At 40.8% G+C, this 24,910-nt stretch overlaps 1 protein-coding gene across 9 annotated transcripts in view; it reads left to right on the forward strand.

Annotated features, from left to right (window-relative positions):
• Positions 1-24,910, forward strand: part of auts2a (activator of transcription and developmental regulator AUTS2 a) — a 1,193,837-nt gene that overhangs the window by 504,050 nt on the left and 664,877 nt on the right. For all 9 annotated transcript variants that reach the window (XM_060847963.1, XM_060847971.1, XM_060847965.1 and 6 more), the window contains one exon: positions 5,678-5,779. In XM_060847963.1, coding sequence (XP_060703946.1) covers positions 5,678-5,779 — 102 coding nt within the window. The remainder of the gene's footprint in view (positions 1-5,677; positions 5,780-24,910) is intronic.

Here is a 24,910-nt window from a genome sequence, read left to right on the forward strand (position 1 = left end):
ATGTATTATGCAACAGGTCCTTCTTAAGAATTCCATGGAAACCAATTCATCCTCAAAGAACACTGATGAGCAAAGATTACCATCAGATACTTCTGCCATACCTGCCTGTTTTACAAACAATAGAATGGTTGTTTCCTTCCTACTTGATCCATAATAATTCCTGTGCCCTGGATGTATTCACAGTGGAACTTGCATGTCCTGTGGTTTATACTTAGTGCAGTTTTCAGTTAGTGGATTTATTGAACTTGTCAGCTAGCTATTTGTTGGATTTCCTTGTCAATGCTTTTGTCAGTGTGTGTCCTGTATACTGATTATGAAGAGAACGCACTCTGAAAAAAATTCTGCCTCCCAGATGAAGGAAGAAGTATGGCTGTTGGGGGCAGCAGAGAATGCTCAAATATTCTTGTCTGGCAAATTGTACTTTGCTTTTGCTGTCAGCTACCACAGCCCCATTGGACTTAACGTTAATACCCTTGTTAGCTTGCAGCAGTATAAATGCAGTGTGAAAATCCCATTATAAAACCCACCAAATCCAAAGCATTTTTTGTCTGTCATCTCCACCTTGGGCAATGCACTCATAATGAAAACATCTAATGCTTAAAGCTGTGTTCACGAACAAATGCTGCATTAATGCCAAGAGCCCATAATACCTTAACCTTGTTGATCAGTTGATCAGCACTCAGTTCTCCCTGACGTCCTCACTGACAGTTAAGTCATTAGGGCTCACATTAAGCTTTGGTGGTGAGTTGAAACCCAACCACAACATTTTTATTTTTGCCTAAATTCCGTTTCACACCTTATAGTACTCCCAATTTTCAGTACTCCCAATTTTCTTTGCTTCACCTTTGGCTGTGTTGGTTTGGAGCTCAGGAATTAACCCCATAAAGCTTTCTGCCTCTCTCTCTGTCTCTCATCTCCTTTTTGCCACCTGTTAAAAGTTTCCTTGCTGACCAATCATTTGCCATGATAGCTCATTATAAAATTATAGAAACAAATGAACTATTCAATTCATCATCAGCTCTGCTGACTCTCTCAAAAGAACTATCCAATTGGATTCACACAAAATAAAATCAGAGCTCTGTCATGCTAATAGAGACCTTGATCTACCCTCCCTGAATTTTGATGTCAAAATAAAATTTAAAATACATCATAATCTGATTCTATAGCAGTAAATTGCTAAATTTGTGTGAGTGGATATGAATACTGAAGTTGAGATTAATTTGCATGAGATGGGTCTCCTGCAGATGTTTATTTTACTTGCTCCTTTCCAGAATTTTTCAACTAATGTTTTGTTCTTCAGAAAAATAAAATTAGGTATATTAATTACTTTTTTTGGCAAATTGAAATTACGGTCTGATGTGAAAATCACAAGTTAATAGACAGTCAGCATAATGAAGCAGACCTGTAATTACAGAGCTGCCATATCTGAGAGAAGTAATAATGTAAACAGCAGGTGGTCCTGGATGATGTGGGTTTTACCTCCAACAGGGTATTCTGCCTGAGGCAGCATCATTTATGTTATCCCTCATAGCATACAAAACTAGACATGGATAATAATGATATTGAAGAATCCAACAGACATTGATAATAGTTCACTAAGTTATGGAAATATTACTTTCACAAGCACATCAGTGTCTGGGCCACATTAAGCTGTTTGAGCATTGTGCTTTCATTACCATGCCATGCTTCAAGTGATCTGAGTGAAGATGACATTTGAGACTTTATACCCTCGGGCCAAGTGCAGTGATACTGTGATGATATCATGAGTTTGTCTTTTAAAGATATATTAACATTCTGACCATGAGACATAACACAGCACTGATTCTGTCAAGAGCAAAAGTAAATCCTGTCATTTGTATGTCTAGGAAATCCTCAGAAGTTTATTGGGAAGTGGATCAATTAATGGGTAGATGAAATACTTTTCATCGATCTGTTTGGATGTGTTATGACACACATCCATGGATGTCACATTTTGAGGTCAGACCTGAACGGAGAACATGTGGCCCTGAGGTAGGGACACCCCCACTGTGCCACAAGACCCTCAGTAAATGAGTCTTATCTTGCTGATAGATATCCATTTGATTGAGTGGTAGAATAACACCTTTGATGATGGTCTGTGGTGTTGTTCATTGTTCAGTCTTGCATTCTCTTTGTGACATGCCTATGAATTGATTGGGATGTTTGACAAAGTTAAAGGTGTTGTGTAAATGCAAATTATTGTGTTTGTACTGTAACCGGAAATGCAACAGGAGTATTTCTTTTGAATAGGAATCGCAGCGTTGTGATGTCCACAAGCCTGTTGGCCACGTTTTGGTGGCACATAGCTTACTTATCTTTGCTTCGGGTACAGTTGATAAGTGACATCTATACTGTGGGTCACTACAAATACTAATTTGGCACTTAGCAAATTGCACTTGAGTGCACCTGAAGGTTGGATATTGTGTTAAGGGTACTGTTGTTTCTTATTGAATTTTTTTCCAATGGCGTCTCTCCATTCTGTGCCTTTTCAATGCCTCATAAGAGTTAATGTAGTTTTTAAAGTGTTAACAGGTTTGCGCTCATTTTTCTTTCAACAGCTAACCATTAAACATCAAAGAAGGATAAATTAGGTTTAAAAAAACCATCAGTAACGTGGATATGGTCTTGTTCACATTATTCCAGGGATACATGCTGATTGCTTATTAAAAACAGTTGTAAATTGTGCATGATAAACTAAAATGAGACAGAGTGGAAAAATTCTTCTTTAAATAACTGTGTTATAAAAACAGAACACTTGCTGTGTGGAAATCAATGACAGATGTAGTTCCTGGCAGTTTTGATGGTGCAAGTTAAATGAAAAGGGTGCTGTATAAGTTAATTCCTTGGCATGTTTTGAAGAGTGAGGAAATTAGCCTGTTGGTTGTTGTTAAACGACTGTATTTTGTGAAAAGAAAATCACATTCTGGTATAAATGAAGCATTTAAGGTGAGTGAAAGATATATAGTGTTAGAAATTTGAATATTTTGATTATATAATATTCCTATCAAAATGGACTCCACCACTGTACATTAAACTCTAGAATTCAAAGAAATGTTTAGGTTTATAAATTCTATTGTTTCAAGTATTTAAACATATGGAGCTAAAATACTTAGGGATATTTACAAGAATTCTAATATTTGATTTAAACTTGAAAGGAACTTTTGCTGAATTGTTATTATGGTATGAAAAGTGTTTATTTCATAACCTTGAAATTGGATTGATCAGATCTTTGATTACTACTTTGTTTTACTGTATGTATTAAGGATACGTACAATATGTTCAATAATTTCAATATTGCCTTCTGGTTGGGTTTATACATGGACTACCTTGTGCTCCAATTTGTTGCTTTGTGAATAGCAGATAAAGGTTGTACAGATTGTTTCTAAATGTCACTGACTGTCAATGTGTTGTTCACAACCTTGTGTGTAGGCCATAAGGATGACTTCCTGCCTCTGCATCTATGTCACAGAATCCTGAGGCACAGTTTCCTGTTCACACTAAGCTGCCAGTTTGACAAAGCTGTACAAGGAAGATTTGTGTGTGTCAAACATAACATTTCAATAAAAAGGAGGCAACATCGAAGAACAACTCACCTTGAGCCCACTCTGACACCTTTCAAAGGGTGAAATTCAAAATTGATAGGTCGACGCATAGATTTTGTGCACCTGTTAAATTAAAGAATGGTAAGAGATCCAAGAAACCAAGAGTATGAATTTATTTGACCTTGCCCTATAGAATTCTACTTTATCTTAATGTAGATGTTCCTCAACAGAAAGGGCAAACAGAAGAGGTGAAAATCTGATAAGATCCTATAATAATATAAATTTAATGATTTATATTATATTATATTATTTTATTTGCAGGTGGAGTTTGCACTTACAGATCAGTTCTTGTATCGAGATTTCTGGTGCTATCTGTAGCAAAACTATAAATGCTCCTTATATTCAGATTTGTGATCTATCACACATAGTAAACAGATGAACTCTTCACTCTCGCCTTGTGGTAAATCAGTTTTATTACATTGAGTTCTCTTCCCTGAATAGACATCATAGGATGTTAATTCCAATTGGTGAATGCTGAGCATGTTAATATTAAATTGCCCAAAGTACCATTTAAAAAAAATCTCAATGACAACTTGTGTAATGTAATGCATAACAAATTATCGTCAGCACCCCAAGCATTGATATGTAAAATTCACTGATTGGAATTTCTACCTTCTGTTTATGCAATTTAACAAATGTAATATGAAAAGCTTCAACATGTAAGAGTATAGGTGCACCTTTACAGGAGGGAATTGCTATATGGGTGCTGTCAAACTCTACAGTTAGAGTTTTCCCCTATTGTATTTCTGTTGACATGTTGGATAGCCAGTTTGAGGTTACTGGTTCCTCATTTCATAATCTCTTTTCCTTGTCTTGTTTGTGAAACTTAACAACAATGTTGAACAAGGTGGCTGCCAAGTTCAGTCTTGATACATTCAATGAAGTATTTGCTGATTTAACTAGCCAGAGGTATCACTTACCACCAATTGGAAAGTGCAGAAAAGAATAACTGCAAAGATGGCCTTTAAACAGTTAGTGCTGACACATTGACTTTCTAGAAGACTAAATTACCGCCTAATAGGGCAATATGGCAAAGTGACAAGCTTAGTAAGCATCAATATTAAATAACTTGATACATATTATAAAAGTGATGGATTAAACTTGGCATCATTGGTGAAAATAAATTCTTTGTTCGGATTGCTCTGTGCTCTCCACACCCTAAGTCCATCTTCGTTTGCGTGTTTTTGACCATTGGATTTGTCATTTCATCGTTATAGAAGCTTTACTAAGTAAAACAATTAGTGGATTCAAATAGTCTTCTCTCCACAACTCCATTGAGAGAGGTCCCTCCTCTTTCCATCCAGTATATTATGTCCCTTTCAGCTATTTTTGTGTAGCATGATATGCACATCAGGCTGAATAGTAGCTGCCAGTGGCATCTCATTCTTCTCACATTTCCTATTTAGGCGACAAAGCGATTCTCTGCCTTTGACCCAGTTGCAGTCCTCTTAGGAAAAGCATCCATTCAAAGTGCTAATGGCTACAAAAAAGGCTGTTTCATTTTAATTATGTGTTTTACTCCAGGGTGTTTTTTTTTCTGCTGTTTGCTGTAAATGATGGATGGTGTTGGTAAATGGCAATTTTTTTTCTCTCTCTGACCTCATTTTTATTGTCCTATAAAGTACAACTTGTACAAATACGCTACCATGTGAAATAGCCCATAGTGGTAAACAATTCCCACCGTATTATGTGATGCACCCACTTTACAAGTAGGTGGCTTTTTGGCTTGGTTCACTTTGTTGGCTCTTCATGCATAAACAGTTAAAAGAGAATCTGAGGGGGGGTTGGCTATGATAACCGGTTGAAAAATGCACCAAAGCAAGCTAATAAATCCTGACTTGGCTCTGATGAGAAGTTCACAAACACTTTGCACTGTTCTCCAGACCGTTAAGCTCAGACGTTTGGGTCATATCATTTTCCATTCCTTAAATGTATTTTTTTGATTGTGTCGGGAAAATGACTCCTACTGCTTTCTCCGAGTTTGCTGCTGGAGACTGATAAGACTGTCCCTACCTCCATCTTTATAGCTTTCATCTTTTTTTCTCTTTGCTTTGTAGCTCAAGCCTTCTCAGCACAGCTGCAGGGACAGTGACAGTGAAAGTGTCAGCAGTGATTCTAAGGCTTCCAACCGGAGCTGCTCACATGAAAGACTGAGTGATGTAAGTATAAGACATCTGGCTAATGATCTTCACCACTGTGTTGCCCTCCATCTCTCTCCTTCCCCCCGCACCCCCCACACCCAAGACCTCCTTAAATATACACTGTTATCAGCAAGCACTGGGCATCATGCCGATATATGCGCACACACCTTTATGTGAAATGTAGGGTGTTTAAATGGTTTGTGTTTGATGTGCTAATTAGTCAAAAGTGCAATCAAATTCATGTCGTAATTAAAATTGTCAGTTGGCAGACAAGCTAAGAACTGAAAAAACATGGCATAACAAATGAAGTGAAATGATTCTGTGTGTAGCTATATGATGCTTCATCAGGCGTGAAATTAAATAAGTAATTTGATGTTAACGTCGGAAATTGAATTGATGCCTGCTGTCCCTGTTCTGATGATCCTGCATTTAAAGTAGCCTTGCACTTGTACAGAGGCAACCCCTCCCCGACGTACAGTGCATTTGATAGACTGTACATTTATAAAAAGTTAAGAAAAGCAATTGATGCACTGAATGAGCACCAGTCTGTCATGTGGCCGGGTTCTCTCTCGCTCTGTGTGAATATCTCTCCACTTCCACCAGGTATCTGTACCATAATTTTACTCCACGGTCTACTCAGTTAAGTTTAACCCTTCAGAGTTATATTGTTACTTACCAGGATGATCCTGCCTTGGGTTCCCAGTTGCCACTATTACTGTTACCTTCAGTTGGTCTCATTGACAGCTACTTCTCTTTGACATTAGATACATACCAAGAAATAAAAAAAAATCGCTGTCAGTGATTAACCAAAAAGGATAAGAGTAGTGTCAAACTTAAAGAAAAGGCATAAAATTGTACACAAAATAGATGGCACATCGGAAGGTTGGACAATATCAAAAAAGATTTTAAAAAATTAATAAACTGAGGAAAAGTAAAGCTGCAAGAGAAGGCTAGTCAGAAATATTAAAACAGGATGGTAGAGTTTCTGTGATTTATTTTTAGAAAGAAAAGCTAACAAAGTTAGCATTGATCTTGTAGGAAGTGAGCCTAGAGAATTGATGTAGTTACACAAGGAGATGGCAGATAAATTGAACAAATATTTTGCATGAGTCTTTACTGCTGTCCCCTCTCACTTGGATCTCCCGTTCAGTGAAGGCCCATGAAAACATCATGTTCATCAACAGCTGAAACATCATGTTCATCAACAGTTGAAACATGGCAACTTGTTCTGTTCATCAACTTCATATCACGTTCCTCTCTCCTCGTGGATGCTGCTTGACCTGCTGTGTATTTCCAGAATTTTCTGTCTCCATTTGAGATCTCCAGGAGTGACACTATTTTGCTTTTGTACATTTAATGCAATTCCTTCTTTATAACCTGCCATCTTTGTTTCTCTATCAGAGGATTGAGAGGTGTTCAGATCACGAGACATCTGAGTAGGGTAGAGAAGATAAAGTAATGTCTCAGAAGCAGTTGAAAATCAGGAAATTGAAGTGAGGAAGCAACTCAGAAAAGTTATAATATTTGGAAAAGTATTACTGCGTAGGTAACTTGAACAGACAAATGCCCAGATCATGATGGACATTATCCTAGAGTTTTGAAGAAAAAATGTGGCAAGTGAAATATTTGATACCGGGCTGTGTATAGCCTAGGGACAATTCCAAATGAGGTTGTATTCTCAGCACATGGCTTGGTATGATCCCCCATTTCTGCTTAAAATGCACAGTATCCTTCATTAACTCTGGTCCCACAAACTGACCTTACAGATAGCTACTTGCTTCTCTGCCATTCATTGCCTACTACTTGGGCTCACTCACAAAGTGCAGTTGCTGTCCTGTGCTCTCATTTCAAATTCACTTTGTTTTTCTGGGAAAGATGTAACTGAATTGGTAATTAAGGGAGGGAATGGTGTGCACTGAAGACTTGGTTTGGCTGCTTTACTGTACTATACCTCAGAACCCTAGAATGGTTACAGCGCAAGAGGAGGCCATTCAGCCCACATGTCTGTGTCAGAATTCCGAAGGAGCTGTCCACCTTATGCCATTCCTCTGTCTTCTCCTCGTCGCCCTTTACGTTCATTACTTTGAGATAAAGACAGAATTTACTCTTTGTTGCCTCAATTGAACCTGCCTCTGTCACATTCTCAGGCAGAGCGTTCTAGATTGCAACCACTCATTGCATCAAAATGTTACTCCTCTAGTTTTTATTGCTTCTTTTGCCAATTATCTGAAATCTGAGCCTCCTGGTTCACGATGCTTCCTCAAATGGGAACACTTTCTCCCTATTTACCCTACTCAGATGCCTCGTGATCTGAATACTTCTCAATCCTCTGATAGAGAAACAAAGATGGCAGGTTTTAAAGAAGGGAATTGCACTAAGTGTACAAAAGCAAGATAGTGCGGCTCCTGGAGATCCGAAATGGAAACTGAAAATTCCAGAAATACTCAGCAGGTCAAGTAGCATCTGTGAGGAGAGAGGAACATGATATCAGGTCGATGGACAATTAACAGAACAAGTTGCCATGTTTCAGCTGCTGATGAACATGATTTTTCACGGGCCTTCACTGAATAGGAGATCAAAGAGAGAAGGGAGAGCAACAAGAGAAGGGAAGTACAAACCAGAGCTGACAGCACTCCCCCGTTGCTGCCATGGCCTCTCTTTCAGGGATTTTTCAGGAGACCTGCTCATAGAATTGAATGTTGAATGTCATGGATTGTGCCACTTATGTTCTCTCTCGTTTGTTGTCAGTTGTCTTCTGCAAGCAGAGTAGAAATGAATAGTTCCAGTTGTTGATACAGCATGTAGTAATACCTGTGTTAGAATACACCCTCTGAGGAATGTGTTGACTTGTAATTCAGGCGTGTTTGCTGGCTGGTCATTGCTTCTTCACGTCAGCATTTGTCACTTCCAGTCGGTATATTTCTATAGCCTGCTGCCCGCTATGTTAAAGCCACTCTGCAATGGCCTACATCCTCTTTGATGCAATCTGTGAAGACTTTGCAAATGCAAGAGTCAGCAGTGCTGCACAATTCCACAGAATTGCATCTGTTTGTGAACCTGGAAAATTTTTGTTTATCTGCACAGAGAGGCCAAGCTAGCCCATGGATCCCTCTTGGTTCAACCTAGCTTTTGCCAGCAGACAGGTGAGGCGATTAAATAGCTTTTTATTTTAACCTACTAATCAACCTGTCCAGAGATGTTATTACACACGTCTGGAGGAGGTAGGGCAGAACCCAGGCCTTCCTGTCCAAGAGTAATGACACTACCACGACACCCCAATAATATCCCCATGAACACAAGTGCTCCTGCGTGGCAGTGATAGGAATACAGAAATGGATTAAGAAACTTCATCTTTCTTTTTGAATTTATGTCCTCTATTCTGAGAATAATGGTTGAACATTGCAGGTGTGTTAATTAGAACAAGCTGGAGCTGTTCTCGGAGAAATAATTCCCTATTAGTGACCAAAGATATGTGGGTTAGGGTGGATTGGCCATGCTAAATTGTCTCCAGTGTATCCAGGGGTGTGCAACATAGATGGATTAGCCATGGGAATGCAGGATTACACGGATAGGGTGGGGGCTTAAGTGTGGGTGGAATGCTCTGTGGAGGATTGTGTGGAATTGATAGTCTAAGTGGTCTGCTTCCACACTGTAGGGATTCATTCATCGCAGTTCATGCCAAACTGCCAGAGAATCTATCAAAATCAAATTTTTATTAATCTGTTCTTGTGAGGTGAGAGATGTTGGTGAGGTAATAGTAACCTATTATTAGATACTCCAAGGGCATTAAGAAGCACTTTTGTAAATAAAATTATTGTAACAAAGGCCAAACTGTCCCATACCATCTTGGTGAACTAGACTTGACAATCTGGCAACTTTTGTGGTTATCATCTGTTATTTCTCAAATGACCAAACTCGCTGAACTTCATTTTAAAACTTGCAGTGGTGGAATTTGGATGCTTTCCTGACCAACTTCCCAACACTCGTCTCATCCAAAGTTCTGTTGTCAGAATCCTAATTTGTACCAAGTCCAATTCACCCATTGTGTCTATGCTTGCTAACCTGCGTTGTCTCTGAATCCACCAACGCCTCAGTGATAGCATTCCCATTCATGTTTTTGAATCTCTCTATGGCGTCACAGCTCCATGTTGCTGAAACTTCCTCCAGCCCTCCAAGCTCTCTGAACTCCACTAACTAGGCTCTCATGCACATCCCAGATCGTAATTGTTGGAAGCCATCTTTCAGCTTATATAGATCCTAACTCTTGGAAGTTGTCTTCTAAATCTCTCCATCTCTCTCTTCTCTTCAATTAATTTTTGAGCAGACTTCTTTTTTAATTGAACCAAGATGGAGTAAAAGTCATGGTCTGGATACTGAATGGTCTCCTCCTGTTCCCATGTTATAGTGGCAATTTGCAACCTCCATCATGAAGGGAGCATGGGGTCAGGAGCTCGGCTTAAGGCTGAGCAAGATGCTGAGGCTATGAAGGATTTGGTCTGGCTGGAAACTGGTAAAGAGGTGAAACTTTTGGGAAGGATATGAAATCAGTGGGAGGATTTATAGGTGATGGCTTCTTTCATTCCAGTATTTAACTGGAAATAATTGTAGCTCAAGCCAAATTGACTTTGGCAAATAGCTTAAGGAGAATCCAAAGAAATTTTATTAGTACATTAAGGACAAAATGGTAACTAGGGGAAGAACAGGACCCTTAAAGATCTACAAGCCAGCTTGTGTGTCGAGATGTGGGAGATACGAATGAGTATTTTGCATCAGTATTTAGGGCAGAGAATGGCATGGACGATATACAAGGTGGGGAAATAGATGGTGAATTCTTGAAAAATGTCCATGTTACAGAGGAGGGTGTGCTGGATGTCTTAAAACGCATAAAGGTGGATATTTCCCCAGGACCTGATCAGGTGTACCCTAGAAGTCTGTGAGAAGCTAGGGGAGTGATTACTGGGCCCCTTGTTGAGATATTTGTATCATGGATAGTCGCAGGTGAGGTGCCTGAAGACTGGATGTTGACTAATGTGGTGCCTCTCTAAGAAAAGTGGTAAGGAAAACACAGGGAACTATAGACCAGTGAGCCTGATGTTGGTGGTGGGCAAGTTGTTGGAGGGAATCCTGAGGGACAGGATGTACATGTATTTGGAAAGGCAAGAACTGATTAGGGATAGTTAACATGGCTTTGTGCATGGGAAATCATGTCTGACAAACTTGATTGAGTTTTTTGAAGAAGTAACAAAGAGGATTGATGAGGGCAGAGCAGTAGATGTGATCTATATGGACTTCAGTATGGCGTTCGACAAGGTTCCCCCATGGGAGACTGGTGAGCAAGGTTAGATCTCATGGAATGCAGGGAGAACTATCCATTTGGATACAGAATTGGCTCAAAGATAGAAGACAGGAGGTGGTGGTGGAGGGTTGCTTTTCAGACTGGAGACCTATGACCAGTGGTGTGCCACAAGGACCAGTGCTGGGTCCACTGCTTTTCGTCATTTATTTAAATGATTTGGATGTGAACATAGGAGGTACAGTTAGTAAGTTTGCAGATGACACCAAAATTGGAGGTGTATTGGACAGTAAAGAAGTTTACCTCAGAGTATAATGGGATCTTGATCAGATGGGCCAGTGGGCTGAGGAGTGGGAATTGGAGTTTAATTTAGATAAATGTGAGGTGCTGAATTTTGGACAGGCAAATCTTAGCAGGATGTATACACTTAATGACAAGGTCCTAGAGAGTGTTGCTGAACAAAGAGACCTTGGAGTGCAGGTTCATAGCTCCTTGAAAGTGGAGTCGCAGTTGGATAGGATAGCGAAGAAGGCGTTTGGTATGCTTTCCTTTATTGGTCAGAGTATTGAGTACAGGAGTTGGGAATCATGTTGTGGCTATACATTGTTCCGTCACCTTTGGAATATTGTGTGCAATGCTGGTCTCCCTCCTTATACGAAAGATGTTGTGAAACCTGAAAGGATTCAGAGAAGATTTACAAAGATGTTGCCAGGGTTGGTGGGTTTGAGCAATTGGGAGAAGCTGAATAGGCTGGGGCTGTTTTCCCTGAAGCGTCGGAGGCTGAGGAGTGACCTTATAGAGATTTATAAAATCATGAGGGGCATGAATAGGGTAAATAGACAAGATCTTTTCCCTGGGGTAGCGGAGTCCAAAACTAGCGGGTATAGGTTTAGGGTGAGAGAGGAACGATATAAAAGGGCCCCCCATGGGCAGTGTTTTCTTGCAACATGTGGTGTTTGTATGGAATGGGCTGCCAGAGGAAGTGGTGGATGCTGGTTGCAACAATTGCAATATTTAAAAGGCAGCTGGATGGGTATATGAATAGGAAGGGTTTGGAGGGATGTGGGCCAAAGGCTGGCAAATGGAGCTAGATTAATTAAGCATATCTAGTCAGCATGAACAGGTTGGACCAAAGGGTCTTTACCGTGCTATACATCTCTCTGAATCTATGATGATCTGTCAAGTAGCCTCACAACGTAAAGGTTATATGTCATCTGGTGGTAAAATAGCATTGGATGCAAATGTGGAAGCTAACTTCATGGCTGCAGGTAATCTCATATAACAGTATCGAGATGGAGAAGAGGAGCCAGCGAAGGAAGATCCTCAGAAGAATTCAGTGGTAACAATCTGTCGGTGCAAGGAGAAAACCCTTGTTGAATCTCCGATGATTGTACAGGTAAATGTATAGCAAAGTCAGAGCAATGCCACAAAATTGGGCAATAAAGGAAAGCATTTGAGGGCGGTTGGAATAGCTAATAACGTCAAAAGCTAGGGAATGGATGAGGGATGAAGGGTAAGTTATTAATATCATAAGGTCAAAGTTACAAAGAATTTTGTTTGTGACTGTTTGTTTGAGCTGTTCCAACACATAATTGCAAACTTCTGGGAAAGATTCAAATCCGGAGTTCTAGGAATTTTTGGGATTCAGCAGCGGTAAACAAGGCTGGGGGATTTGATGGAGGGGTGATGGCAATGGTTTTGACAGAATGAAGAACCAGAGAGCAAAACATGAATACTGTCTGCAACAATGAGAGCCCAAAAACGTGTTGTTTAGTTAATGATTAAAGAGGATAAAATCTTCGCAGAAGTATTTGTTACCTGGGTGAGAAGGCCTTGTACAGTACATGTGATTGATAGAGGAGAAACAAGAAACATAATGGGTGGTTAAGTTAAGGACAAGGTTAGATACACTGGAGAGAGCCTGACTTTAGCAGAGAAAAGTGAAAAACAACAGAAATAACTGACTAGATTGTGCTTCTCATTCAGTGGCAGATGTGTCCCTTTTTTGTTCAATGTGATGATTGAGGAAGCGAGGGAAAATGAGTTTACAAAGATTGTTGTTGAATGGAGAAAAGAAGTTAGGATTGGCTTCGCTCTCCTAAATCTACTGTACATAGACTGGGTGACCACTTTGCGGAACATCTCCAGTGCGCAAGCAGGACCCCGACCTTCCTGTGGCTGGTCATTTTAACACTGCAGCCTGCTCATGTGCCTACGAGACTATTCTCAGCATGCTGCAGTGCTCCACACTACAAACTGGAGGAACAACATTTCATCTTCAGACCAGGCATTTTACAACCTTCTGGATTTAATATTGACCTCAAGTTGGTTCAGATCGTGAACCAACCACCCATTCCTTCCCTTGCTTTTAGCTTTGCTTGTGACATTCTCTGTCACCATGTCCTCTCTCTCCTCTCCCCGCATTCCTGTGGGACTGTCTATTCTTTCTAGTCCGGCAGTTAGACCCACCATTGGTCTGCCATTCTCACATTCTGATCACTTAATGTGAACTTTCAACATCTTTTCTCTCCCAGCATTCTGCGACCTCCTCTCCCTAACATCCACGCCACCCCCTCACCCCAATATAAATGCTGCATCCCCCACACTTCACTTTAGCTGTAATAAAGAGTCACCAGGTTCGAAACATTAGCTTGCTCTCTTTCCATAGATGCTGCCTGACATGCTGTGATCTCCAGCATTTGTTGTTTTTTGCTCTCCTAGAGTTGTGTAACTTCGGTAGATGTGAATGTGGCACAGTAACGCTTCATGATCTTCACTCATCTGATGACGGATGGCCACACCAGTTTTTTAATAGGTATACCCTCAAGTGTGTCCCCATTGGACTTGAGAGAAGGATGATGATGAGATGTGGTCTAGACTGGTTGACACAGTACGGTTATGAAAAAGGTAAACAAAAAAAGACTGACCATAATATTAGAACATTGCTAGTGTATGTTTAAGTACAGAAAGCTAAGTTGCAAGTGAGAATTACATAATTTTTCTGAGGTGGGGATGAATACATGCAGATGGAGTCTGTAAATTTCTACAAACACAGTGAAGCCAAACGTGTCGCTGTGATCAGATTTAAAAATGAAGTTGTGACATTTCTTTCACCTCACTTTTTCTTCTTAAACCACCTGTCTGAAGTCCACTACTGAAGGAAAATAATCCCTTCCCATTGCTCTATCCACTATATTTCATATGGAATTCTCCGGACAGTGTAGACAAGTTCTCGTTTGCTTGTCTGAGCTGACAAAACTTGTTTGATTTGACTGACATCAGCACTGGTGTGTATTGTTTTACGTTGACCTCAAGTTATTGAAGATCTTGTAAAGAGCCATCAAAGTCGAATATGTTATAATTGGTGTTTGGGCGCTAGTTGCATTTGCTGTTTGAACAACAGGATGTTATAGTTAGTGTGATGGGTATTAATGAGAGCCAAGGGGCTACTCGAACATTCATCTTTGATCTTTCGCTTCAGATAACATGTAATCTTCAACCTTGACAGCTTAACTTCAGGCAAAGGAAAAAGCAAAATGGGTTGCTCTTATTTAAAAAAAAGGTGAACAATGAAGCAATTTAAACAAAAAGGGTTTTTTTAGCCACAATGAAGACATGGATTTTTTTTTGAAGACTGCAATGTATTAATAGTAGAATGTTTCGATTTGACATGGAAGTACAGTTTTATCCATTTATCATTTCAAATGTATTTTTTGTTTTAAGTCTGGCATTCCTGGTGTGTATTATGACATTTTTTTTAAAAGGGTAAGCTTGTGTCTAGGAAGTGCAGTCAGTAGCCTCCCTACCTTGGCGTCAGAAGCATTGGGTTCAAGTTATTGGGCTTTGATGGCTGCAGAAGGTTCATAATAGTCCCAAATTGATAGAATACAATATATTTTTTGTCACTTGTATTGTTACAAAAATACAGTAAAATGTGTTTAAGTTACTAAATTCCGGTGCCTTGATTAATGACAGAAATCACATATTAAAAAATTATGACATTATAATCTCGCAATGGGTTTGAATAATTGAAATAATGTGGCAGCTTGTTCCATTTTAGGACTGTCCTTGGGAAGAAAGTTTGCTGATGCATAATTGGAAACAAATGTTCTTGGTAGTTTGTGTGAATGACTACATCAAGATTTGTCATTATTGGGGATGGGGGTGGGTGCGGCAGGTGTGGGTGCATTGCAAGTATTTGTCTCTGTCAACTTCTATCAGTGCATTCTATGTTTTATAGAACATGGTAGGTCAATGCTCCTCTCCCCCCCACTCTTTTGCTATAGTGATTCCTATTTGAAATCTTTGATCAAGGATGTAACACTGGTGTACTGATAAAGAGGGTTCACTGGACAAAGCATTAACTCTGCTTTCTCTTCATATATGGGCTGCCAGACCTCCTGAGTTTTTTCAGCAATTTCTGTTTTTGTTTCTGATTTATGTAGAATCATGTGTCATTTTAGATGCCCTATATGGACATATTTGGCGAGAAATACAATGGATATTTGAAGCTGGCGCAAAGCATACAACAGTGTCACACTGGCAGAGCTGGCTTCAATGGCAACATGCCAAAGAGGTTGATATTTCAACTCGTAAATCCTTTCACTCCTTCAATGGCAGGCAGTAAGCACGGGAGAGGTTCCCAGTCAACCATCTGCAGAAAACTGTGACCTGTCTTAAGTGTAACAATGGACCAACACTGCAGTACTGAAGATGACAATTCCATTTACGGACATGGGAAGAGGGAAGGCCTTATGCAAACTGCTCACAATTGCATTGAAGGAAACACTCTTCTCAAATAATTATCTAAAATATTCTTCTACTGTGCCGGAAATGAATGTAGTACACTTGGTGAAAAACAGATTGCTTGATGATGTGTATTTTTACCATCTTATCTGGATGGATTTACCTCCATTGAAGGGCTACAATTTATGGGGATTGGGGACAGGAATGAATGTGTTGCCTTCCTCTCAGAAAGGTTGATTGCAAATTTCAAAGGAGCCTCTTTAACCCCTGCCCTCCCACCTCCTTCAATGGTGTGCTGTAGATGTCTGAAAGTAACATCCGCTCCTCAGAATGGTTGGCAGCTTTTCCTGTCTAGCAGCATTCATAGAGAGTTTAGGGCATTGATGGAATTTCAAGGAGGTCCATGAAGAAAGGTGATGGGCACCAACAAGGAATGCCTTCATGTGTGCAGAGGAATTAACCATCAGAAAGAGAGAGGTGTTCAAGGTCAGATAGAGTCAGAGAGATGTATAGTGCAGAAACAGACCCTTCGGTCCAACTTGTCCATGCAAATCAGATATCCCAAACCAATCTAGTCCTACCTGCCAGCACCCGGCTCATATCCCTTCAAACCCTTCCTATTCATATACCCATCCAGATGCCTTTTAAATGTTGCAGTTGTAGTATGCTCCACCATTCCTCTTGCAACACATTTCTCACATGTACCACCCTCTGTGTGAAAAGGTTGCCCCTTAGGTCTCTTTCATATCTTTCCCCTCTCACCCTGAACATCTGCTCTCTAGTTCTGGACTCCCACACCCCAGGGAAAAGACCTTGTCGATTTACCCTATCCATACTCCTCATGATGTTTAAGGTCACCCCTCAACTTCCAACGCTCCAAGGAAAACAACCCTAGCCTATTCAATCTCTCCCTATAGCTCAAATCCTCCAACTCTGGCAATATCCTTGTAAATCTTTTCTGAACCCTTTCAAGTTTCACAACATCTTTCCAATAGGAAGGAGACCAGAATTGCATGCAATATTCCAATAGTGGCCTAACCAATGTCCTGCACAGCCTCAACATGACCTCCCAACTCCTGTACTCAATACTCTGACCAATAAAGGAAAGCATACCAAACATCGTCTTCACTATCCTATCTATCTGCAACTCTACTTTCAAGGAGCTATGAACCTGCTCTCCAAGGTCTCCTTGTTCAGCCCACTCCTGAGGAATTTAGCAGGATTTATACACTTAATGGTAGAATTTGCTTTCCCAAAATGCAATACTTCACATTTATCTAAATTAAACTCCATCTTTCACTCCTCAGCCCATTGGCTCATCTAATCAAGATCCTGTTGAAATCCTTCTTTGTTGTCCACTATACCTCCAATTTTGGAGCCATCTGCAAACTTACTAACTATACTTCTTAAGCTCACATCCAAATCATTAATATAAATGACATAAAGTAGTGGACCCAGCACCAATCCTTTGGCACTCCACTGGTCACAGGCTTCCAATCTGGATTAGAGTGGTGCTGGAAAAGCACAGCAGTTCAGGCAGCATCCGAGGAGCAGGAAAATCAACGTTTCGGGCAAAAGCCCTTCATCTATTTCCCTACTTTCCGTATCTCCCATGTCCTTTTCCATAGTAAATACTGACGCAAAATACTCATGTAATACCTCCCCCATCTCCTGCAGCTTCACACAAAGGCCACCTTGCTGTTCTTTGAGGGGGCCTATTCTCTCCCTAGTTACCCTTTTGTCCTTAATGTATTTATAAAAACCCTTTGGATTCTCCTTAATTCTATTTGCCAAAGCTATCTCATGTCCCCTTTTTTGCCCTCCTGATTTCCCTCTTAAGTATACTCCAAAGCTTTATACTATTCTAAGGATCCACTTGATCAACCCTGTCCATACGTGACATGAGCTCCTTTTACTTAACCAAACCCTCAATTTCTTTAGTCATCCAGCATTCCCTATACCTACCAGCCTTTCCTTTCATCCTAACAGGAATATACTGTCTCTGGATTCTCATTATCTCATTTCTGAAAGCTTCCCATTTTCTAGCCATCTCTTTACCTGTGAACATCTGTTCCCAATCAGCTTTTTAAAGTTCCCATAACCACCCTATTATTCTTACAGATTATTGAGATCTCCTTACGACTTTGTTTCTCAATTTCTTTCTGATTATCAGGGGGTCTATAATACAATCCCAATAAGGTGATCATCCCTATCTTATTTCTCAGTTCCACCAAATAACATCTCTGGATGTATTTCTGGGAATATCCTCTCTCAGCACAGCTATAATGCTGTCCCTTATCAAAAATGCCACTCCCCTTCCTCTCTTGCCTCCCTTTCTATCTTTTCTGTAACATCTGTATCCTGGAACATTAAGTTGCCAGTCCTGCCCATCCCTGAGCCATGTCTCTGTAATTGCTATGATATCCCAGTCCCATGTTCCTAACCATGCCCTGAGTTCACCTGTCTTCCCTGTTAGGCCCCTTTCATTGAAATAAATGCAATTAAATTTATCAGTGCTACCTTGTTTTCTGCTTTGTCCCTACCTGCCCTGACTTGTTGCTTTTCTCAACTGTACCAGTCTCAGATTGATCTCTTTCCTCACTTTCTCCCTGGGTCCCACCCCCCCACCTTACTCGTTTAAATCTTCCCAAGCAGCTCTAGCAAATCTCCTTCCAATTTAGGTGCAATCCATCCTTTTTTGTACAGATCACTTCTACCCCAGAAGAGATTCCAATGTTCCAAAAATATGAATCATTCACCCATACACCAGCTCCTCAGCTGCGATTTCTTCTGCTCTATCTTCCTATTCCTGCCCTCACTAGCTCGTAACACCAGGAGTAATCCAGATGTTACTACTCTTGAGGACCTCCTTTATAAATTCCTGCCTAACTCTCTCTATGCTCCCTTCAGAATCTCAACCTTTTCCATTCCTATGTCATTGGTTACAATGTGGACAATGACCTCTTGCTGGCCCCTCTCCCCTGTGAGAACATTCAGCACCCTCTCTGAGACATCCTTGATGCTGGTATCAGGGAAGCAACACTCCATTCTGATTTTTTGCTGCTGGCCACAGAAACATCTATCTGTGCCTCAGACAAGAGTACCCTTACACAACCGATCACTTGGAACCTACAGGGAGAATGCGGGTAAGTGGAATTGAAATACCCATCAGCCATGATTAAATGACAGAGTGGACTCGGTGGGCCAAATGACCTTGCTTCCACTCCTAAGTCTTATGGTCTACTCGTACCCCTCATTACGTTAGAGCCAATCTCAATACCAGAAACTTGGCTGTTCATGCTACCTTCCCCTGAGACTCCTGCACTACCTGCCTATCTCTCTTATCTTTCCTGGAGTTAACCCATCTATGTGACTATCTGCAAGTTTTCTCCTTCCTATAACTGTCATCCATCCCATCCCCTTGCTCTTGTAAGTTCCTCATTGCCTCTAACTGTCGTTCCAGTCGTTCCATTTGATCTGATGGGATTCACAACCAACGGCATTTATTGCAGATGTAATCCTCAGTAACTTGTAAACACTACTAATTTTTGCTTCTTCCAATCTGCAGGCCCAGAAAATATCCCGGTCTTCTTCCTCTACACAACCTGCTGTCAGCTAACTTAATACTTATGGCTTATATTTTTAAGTTTAGTCATCAGACATCTCAATAAAACATATAATCAAGAAAGAACCCACTCTATTCGCTACTACGGACTTACAGCAAGGCCCGAAGGCACAGAGTGGTGGTATGATCTTAGTGGAGGGAGTTTGCCACGTGGCACCCCACATCCCCAAAGGATGTACCCCACCTCACATTTGTTTCCATCTTTGCAACTCCTTTGTGAAAACACATATTCATATTCATTCTTCCTTCTCCTGCTCAGTGTAGATATTTTCTAGTCCACCTCTTCAGAGGAGATGCCATTGCCCATCTCTGGGACAGGGGAGGAACCTGAACCCAGGCCTCCTGATCCAGAGGTAGGGACACTATTTCTGCTCAGTGTAGTATTGTAGGTGGATTGAGACCCTTAAATGGAACCAAAAGACCTCAATAGGCCTAAGGATTAGGAGGCTCTTGTGGTCCAGTGGTAGAATCTCCAATACCAGGACATATGTCCAACCTGCTCCAGAGTTGTATGATAACATCTCTGTTTAGGTTGATTAGAAAATATCCAGGCCCAAGGTTTAACAAGTAGGTGTTTGGATTAGTGGTGCTGGAAGAGCACAGCAGTTCAGGCAGCTTCCGAGGAGCAGTAAAATTGACGTTTCGGGCAAAAGCCCTTCATCAGGAATACAGGTGGAGAGATCTCTCCACCCTTCAGGCTCTCCGCCTGTGTTCCTGATGAAGGGCTTTTGCCCGAAACATCGATTTTACTGCTCCTCGGATGCTGCCTGAACTGCTGTGCCCTTCCAGCACCACTAATCCAGAATCTGGTTTCCAGCATCTGCAGTCATTGTTTTTACCTTAACAAGTAAGTGGGTGATTTATCTGCATTATGGAGGAAAAGTGAAAACGCGCAAAAGGATCAAATATACTATTTGTTTATGGGGTCTATAGTACAGACCAATCAAGAAAAGATAGAGGATCAAATATGTAGGATCAAGTTTCATCGAAGCTTATGAATAATAATGCAGTAATAGTGTTTTTTTTAACTACGCAAATATAGGCTGGAATAATTTGTATGCAAGGTAAAGAGGTAAAAAAGTCTTAAATTACATCCAAGAGACCCCCTCTAATCCGTACACAGGAAGGCCAACAAGGGAGGAAGCATTTCTGAACATAATATTTGGAAATGAGGCAAGGCACATGGTAGGCATAACAGCTACAAATCATTTTGTGGATAGTGACCATAGCTCAATTAGATTTGGTGTAGATATGGAAAGGATAGATGGGTCTGAAATAAATTGAATTGAACTAAATATACTGTCACGTGTACTGAGGCGCAGTGAAAAGCTTTGTCTTATGAGCAATATGGGCAGATCACAGAGTTAAGTAGTATAGGTATGTAAATACGAGGTAAATAGCAGCAAAAACAAAAACACAAGTACGGGTGAATGTTAAGAGTTTGTGAGTCCATTCAGTATTCTAACAACAGTAGGATAGAAACTGTTTCAAAACCAGCTGGTACGTGTGTTCAGGCTCCTGTACATTCTCCCCGATGGAAAGGTTATGGAGAAACATTGCCAGGGTGGGATGGATCTTTAAGAATGCTGGCAGCCTTTCCTTGACAGCGGGCCTGGTAGATGGATTCTATAGATGGGAGGTTGGCCTTTGTGATTGTCCGGGCTGAGTTCACTACTCTCTGTAAATGTCTCCAATCTTGAATTGCACACCAGATAGTAATATATCCTGACAGAATGCTCTCAATGGGTGCACCTATAAAAGTTGGCAAGGGTATCTGCCGTCATGCCAAATTTCCTTTACTGCCTAATGAAGAAGAGATGTTGTTGAGCCTTTGTAACCAGTGCGTCCACATGAAGAGTCTAAGAAAGCTTGTTGAGGATGACTGCTCCCAGGAGCTTGACACTCTCTACTCGTTCTACCTCTGTGCTGTTAATATGTAGGGGAGCATGAGTAACATCCTGCTGAAAGTCAATAATGAGTTCCTTGGTTTTGCCGGCATTGAGAGCTAGGTTGTTCTCAGTGCACCATTTTTCCAGGTCTTCCACCTCCCATCTGTAGTCTGTTTCATCGCTATCTGAGATTCGACCAACTGGTCTGACTAATGTTCTGAAATGTTCTTAACTGGGGGAAAGGTTAATTTTACGAAGGTAAGATTTGATTTTGCTTGAGTGGACTGAAAGTAGCTACTTGCAGATAAAACTGTGACAGAGCACTGGGAGGCATCAAGGAGGAAGTAGCAAGTGAGCAAGGCAAATGTGTTCCTGTGAAGACCGAGGATGCGACAGAATCTGCGATATCAAGGAAAATAAAGGTTAGAATTAAGAAAATAAACATCTGATGGTTCAACAAAACAGAGTCCATAGAGGGGTGTACAAAAGTGCAGGGGGGATCTTAAACTGGGAAAGCAAATAATTTTTTTTATTCATTTGTGAGACGTGGGCATCGCTGGCTGGCCAGCATTTATTGCCCATCCTTACTTGCCCTTGAATCGCTGCAGTCCACTTGCTGTGGGTTGACCAACAATGCCGGTATTGAGGGCACTACCTCCCAGATGTCGGTAAGGAAGGCTTTGCATGGTCGATAGGGCTGTTTGTGTTTTTGCTGTTGTCTTTTCCGGTTCCAAGGTCAATGCCAAGTGGTCCGTCCAATTTCATTTCTTTGTTGTGACTTCCTCGTGATTAATAGCAAGCCTCGTGAGTGGCTTGCTAGGCCATTTCAGAGGGCAGTTGAAGTCAACCACATTGCTGTGACTCTGAAGTCACGTGTAAGCCAGAACCAGGTAAGGATGGCAGATTTCCTTCCCTAAAGGACATTAATGAATGGGATTTTTCCGACAATTGACAATGTTTCATGGTCATCAGTTGACTCTTAATTCTAGTTTTTTTTTATTAAATTCAAATTCCATCATCTGCCATGGCAGCATTCAAACCCAGGTCCCCAGAACATTTTTCTGGGTTTCTGGATTAATAGTCGAGCAATAAAAGCACTAGGGCATCATCTCTCCATGTGTTGGCAAATAGAGTAAAAGGTAACCCAAAGGGTTTTTAAAATTCTATAAGGAGCAAGAAAATACCTTAGGGAAAGATTAAGGCCCACTAGGCACAATAGAGGTAACTTGTATGTGAAGTGGGAAGACATGGGTACAGTTCCCAAAGAATGTCTTGCATTGGTCATCACACAGGGAATAGTTAATGCAGGTGTAGATATCCAGGTGAAGGACTGTGAAATGTTAGAAGAAATCAACATAAAGAGAGAGGAGGTATTCATTGGGTTAACAACCTTAGAAGAAGATAAATCCACCAGCTTGGATTAGATATATCCCAGATTGTGAAGGAAGCCAGAGGAGGAGATATCCTCCTTTGGAGGAGGAGGCTTACTCTAATCAGATTGTTGTTAACTGGTACGGACACAATGGGCTGAATGGTCACCACCACTACTCTAGACATCACCATGCGTTTGTAAGTCTTTGAGAAATCGGAAGGAAATCTGGCTAGTTGGAATTAAATCTACAACAATGGAAGATAGTTGTTATTATTGGAGGGTGTTCCATCAGCCTAGTATCTTTGGCTTAGCCAATTTCAGCTACTTCATCAATGACTTTCCCTCCATCCCAAAGTCAGCAATTCGATGCTTGCTGGTAATTGCACAGTGTCAGCGCCGTTAGTAACTCTTTGGATTTGGTACCAGTCCATGTCCAAATGCATTCAAAAACCAGCTTGAGCTGACAAATGTCAACGAATGTGCATGCCACACAAGTTCCAAGCAATGACCATCTCCAAGAAGAGAGAATCTAACCATCACACCTTGACTTTCAATAACAAGCTGAATTCCCCCAACTACCAACATGTTGGGGGAGGTGCGGGTGGGGATGGGTTAAGATGCCTGACTGGATGAATGAAGCTCTGACAACACTCTCAAAGCTTGATGTCAACCAGGATGAAGCAACCTTCTTTGCTGACCCTATATCCATAAATATTCATTCTCTCCACAACTGATGTATTTTAGCTGCACTGTGTATCATATGTAAGATGCAGCGCAGAAATTTTCCAAGCCTTCAGAGACATAACCTTCCAAATTCATGACCACTACCCTCTAGAAGGACAAGGACAGCAGATACGTGGGAACCACCATCTGCAAGTTCCCTTCCAAGCCATTCTCCATCCTGACTTAAAAATATACAGCCATTTCTTCAGTGTCACTGGGTCCGAATTCTGGAACTCTGTCCTGGGCAGCATTATGGGTGTATTCATTGTCCTTTCTAAGCTGCGGGTATGCAGCAATTCTAAGTTTTCATGCATGGGTATTGGGATGCCAGTGCTGTTCACACCATTGTTTTCTGGTTATGGAAGTCACTGCCACCTTGTTGGTCTGCACAGAAGGAAGCAAAATGACAGGAAAGCTGAGTACACTGACACTAAATAGACAGCAGTGGTTCAAAAGGGTAGCTGACTACCACCTTCTCTAGGGATGGGATATATATGTTGGCCCAGTCTGTAAAACCAACGTCGCTGAATTAAGACAAAAACTCTGATTGCTGCAAAGGTCTGAATTATTACTTTAACCATCCAACCATCTGCTTTACTTAGTTACTTCTGTTTTGTGTTAAGTGGGACAGTATATTTGTTGAAAAGAGTCTTATCAGAGATATTTCCAATTCGTGCACAATTTACCCCATCAAATATTTGGAGGTTGCGAGTTCAGACCAAAATTTATTTGGCATTCCACTCCCCTGAGTTGAGGGTTGCTGTTGGCAATTATTCAGATTATGTTACATATTGATGGAGCAACATCCCTTTCTGTTAATAAACATGAGGACAATGCCTTCACATAAATGAACTAGAAAGGCCACATATTGAAAATTTGCATTAAACCTTTCATCTATTGTCTCATCCTGGAATGGAATTAAAGCTGTGTCAAAGATGCTAGAATAGGATATCTATCACTTCTGCATTACATGATGAATTGCAGACTGAAAAATGTAGACTCCTCCAGATGCCTGAATGACACACAGACAGACATGCTTTGTGAAATGGTCTCTCTCACTTGTGGGTCGTAGAAGGACATTCATCTCATTATGTCTATGTTGGCTGTTTGCTGCAGTTATTTCCCCATTGCTTTACTCTGTACCCTAAGCCATGAAACCATGTCCCCTTCAAATGTTTTCCCATTCTTTCCTTAAAAGATGAAACAGACTTTTCTTTGACTCTTGGTGTGACAGCATTCTGTGCGATAACAACTTTGTGTTAAATGAAACAATTTTCTCCTAAATTATACCCTCAGCCTTTTTATATTGGCAAGCCCTTCTTTTTGACTCTCAAATTGTGAAGAAACAATCTTCTGGAACTCACTGTGTCAAAATTCATGTGAAACATCTAGTTACTTAAGTTTAATCTAATGCAAAGTTTGACACCACCGGTGCCATCCTGTTAAATCTATATGTGAATGCCCTGTATGGTGTTATGTCATTTCTATCATCATCTTACAA

Source organism: Hemiscyllium ocellatum, chromosome 31, assembly GCF_020745735.1.
Source record: "Hemiscyllium ocellatum isolate sHemOce1 chromosome 31, sHemOce1.pat.X.cur, whole genome shotgun sequence".
In the NCBI taxonomy this organism is placed as follows: Eukaryota; Metazoa; Chordata; class Chondrichthyes; order Orectolobiformes; family Hemiscylliidae; genus Hemiscyllium; species Hemiscyllium ocellatum.